General features: G+C 31.6%; 1 protein-coding gene across 1 annotated transcript; it reads right to left on the bottom strand.

Moving 5' to 3' along the window:
- Positions 1–2550: 2550 nt before the first annotated feature.
- LOC133295498 (agamous-like MADS-box protein AGL61) lies at positions 2551–3081 on the bottom strand. The gene has a single exon (XM_061494339.1). It carries the CDS (start codon positions 3079–3081, stop codon positions 2551–2553), a length of 531 nt encoding a protein of 176 aa, XP_061350323.1.
- Positions 3082–3482: the final 401 nt, after the last annotated feature.

Below are 3482 nucleotides of genomic sequence, written 5' to 3'. Positions count from 1 at the left end.
TATAATGCAAGCTATTGGGCTCCAGCCCATATGGACCCAAATAACCACGCTTTTCACCTATTGGGCTTATATGTGAACATACTATTGGATTATATTATTAATCTACCAACATATACTTCCAAAGGGTCACATTTAAGCATATTTATTAGTTTTAGGATACAAATACCCTTATTCTTATTTCATCATCCACCATTGCTATTGCAGACCTCCACCCCTTTTGGTGTTATGTTGGTTTCGTTCGTGTTTCCGCCACCTAATAATCTCAAATCACCTACTAATATGCAAGTGTTATATATTCACAGGATTGCAATAATACCGGTGACAGATAAGAGGAATTTCAAGTATGCAAATGTAATCATACTCACACCATTATTGCAATATCAATATATCCAAAACAGTGAATTTAAATCAGCAAGGCAGAGAGAAAAAGATTGGGCGCAGCAACTTCAATTAGTAGATTTAAAACTGGATCAAGTTAATACATGATTTATGTTAGATGCAACACAATAACTACAAATTAGAACCAGAATATATAGTTAAGCAACAGTCAATAATACAGAAAATTTTTGAACAAGATTTGTATTTTATCTCAAATCAATTTTACAATATTGCTAAGTGTACTACAAGAAAAAATCTTATTAGTGACGAAATTTCATAAAATTTCGTCACAAATTCCTGCGTCGCAAGTTTGTTTGTGACGAAATTTGATTATTTGTGTAAAAAATTATCATTTGTGACAAAATTTATGACAAAAATTTTCGTCACAAATATTGATATGGATGAACTGATACACGAGAATTTAGATTGTGCAGCGATTAACCAAAATTGTGAGAGTCCAATAGTTAGCCCAATATATCCAACTGTATGATTTAGATCAAAATATAAATTGTGTAATGAAAATATATACAACATTAACGACAAAATGAAGGTACTGTTTTAGCTTTTATATTGTGAAGAAATTATGCTACAATCATAATTCAATGATAAGCGATGCTAGTTGACAGATTCAGAACTTGATATCCAATTTTATGTAATTTACCCTTTTTTATATAATAAAATAAGGAAGACTTTACATGTTTTATTTATGGGTTTTGTTAATGTCATGTAACATGAAAATTGATACATCATGTCACAAAGACAAGTTTTTGTAGAACCCACCAAATATTAGAAAAAAATAAAGAAAAAAGCTTGCACAGAAAACGTGAGAGTAGGAGGAAACAAAATTTTCATGTAACATAACATTTGCTTTTCCTTTTATTTTTTGGGTTTTATTAGTGTTATGTTACATGATTTAAGTGTTGTTTACAACACACACACACAAAAATGGAGAGAGAAAGTGGAATGATGAAAGAGAAAGAAAAATATATGGACCCCACCTCTTTAATGTGTAAATATCATGTTAAATGATAAACATAAAACTCTTATTTTTTACCAAAACAATGACTAAAAAGTTTTACGAAGATGCGTAAATATCATTACTCGTTTTCAATATATTATCGAGCTTAGAATTTCAAAAATTTCAACTGCTCTAAACTTTTCAAAGTGTTTCTAACCTGTTGAGGAGAATGAAGTGTCATCTTGTGAGCTGAAGTGTGGTAAGTTTTTCCTGAGTCTTTAAGCGAGGTAAACAAACTCACCACCTACTGACATACCGTTGCTTGCTTATTGAGCTCGTATATATAGGATACAGGCAGGCTTCCTAGTGTCTAAGAAATTTCATCATTTAATGGTAGGTTATAATGCTGAGCTAGGAAAATGTATCTTGCTTAGGTTGCACTTGAACCTCACTGGAATGTGCTCTTATTGCTATATAACCATTTATTTCATTTGTACATAAGCTCCAAATGTCCTTTATCTCAAGCATCATAATTCAACAAATATAGTAGAGAAACTGTGAGGAAAACATAGAAAAGACTACCAATAGCTTGCTTTTATACAAAGTATGATGATTGTTTAAAAACTGGATGTATAGTCAATATTTTAGCTTATGATCTTATCATATTTGGGTCGGCTCGTCAAAACTAACTAATGAGAGCATCAAAATGTGGAGCAAAAAGCTATCTCGGGACAAGAGTTTTGTAAAACTGCTGGCGTTGCTTTGAAAATACACTACCGCCTATTCGTGCTCTTTATTTTTCCTTAATTTCTGTGTATACTTGCTTATACTACATATTTATGTGCCAATGAGAGTTACCATAATTCTTAATATTAGCGTCCTCGATACTTGATAATGATTTTCTAGGAAAAGATTACAAGAATAATATCAATATTAACATGACTTTTATTCCTAGATGATTTGGATGGGTCGATAAACTAAATAAAAAATTAAAGAAAAATTGAAAGAAAACATAAATAAATCGTATTATTAACATAATAAGATTCACATGAATATTCAGCGTAAGCAGATCCAAGAACATCTTTAAAAATTTATAAAGAAAAAAAAATTGTGTCTAATGCAGTATAGAAATTCAAACAGAAAGAACACCAACAAAACCGGTAAATGAAACATTTGAAAAAAATAATAAATCTTTTAATCAAAATCCTAAAATTCTATTGCATTGGATGCATCATCACCCGTGCACCTGCCCTTTCAGCTAGGTTCCACCTTAACTCAGACATGGACATCATAAATTCCTCTAGCTGATCGTTATTCATATCATCAATCGACTCGTTCCACCAATCCTCTTTTTTCCAAAACTTTGCTATAGTCTCAGTGTCTGCAAGTTTCTTGTTTTCCAATTCCAACCTCTTTATGGCCTCCTCATATTCTCTATCAAGGACATCGTTGTAGGACACTGATTTGTCTATTGGCTCTGTAGGGTTAAAATCTTTGGTTCCTTTGAGATAACTGGTGAGGATGGTCTCCGCGTTGGGTTGGCCAAAGCAGTAGCATTTGTTAGCAGGAGAAAACACAATTATGGCCGCATGAATATTGCATAAAATACAGAGTTCGCTAGCTTTTTTGAACAAACCTCCTCGTCGTTTCGAGAATGTGACATTCTTGTTGCTATCCTTCTCAATCTTCTTGATCTCAATCTTCTTGCGGCCTGTGCTTTTCTTCCTCTGATTAAACATATCCATGGCAAAGGAGAATTAGAGTTATGTTCTACGGTATTTGGCTTAATAAAACTGTAATTCAGATGGCTTTCATATAATGACAGGTTTAAGAGCCCGTTTGTTTTCCCTTTTAAAAAAAATAACTTTTATCTCTTCCTTATTTTAGAAGTCATTTTTACAAAAGTTAAATTTATTTATATTTTTATAAAAATATTTAATTTTTGAAAAAAATATTTGGCTTCTGACTTTTGCTTTTTTTAGAAGTTAAAATTTTTCGCTTCTGGAAAAAGTAGGTTTTTAACTTTTTTTGTGACTTCTGTTTTTTTTTAAAGCAGGTATCCAAATAAACTAAAACTGAGAAGTGCTTTTTTTCTAAAAAAAAAGTAACTTTTGGAGAGAAAAAAATCCATCCAAACGGGCTCTAA

Source organism: Gastrolobium bilobum, unplaced genomic scaffold (assembly GCF_033153095.1).
Source record: "Gastrolobium bilobum isolate Gb01-03AN ecotype WA unplaced genomic scaffold, APGP_CSIRO_Gbil_v1 utg286, whole genome shotgun sequence".
In the NCBI taxonomy this organism is placed as follows: domain Eukaryota; kingdom Viridiplantae; phylum Streptophyta; class Magnoliopsida; order Fabales; family Fabaceae; genus Gastrolobium; species Gastrolobium bilobum.
This window is presented reverse-complemented; position numbering and strand designations above follow the sequence as displayed.

Bases quoted from the DNA above. Each gene is read 5' to 3' on its own strand.
- LOC133295498 (XM_061494339.1), bottom strand. From the start codon at position 3,081: ATGGATATGTTTAATCAGAGGAAGAAAAGCACAGGCCGCAAGAAGATT.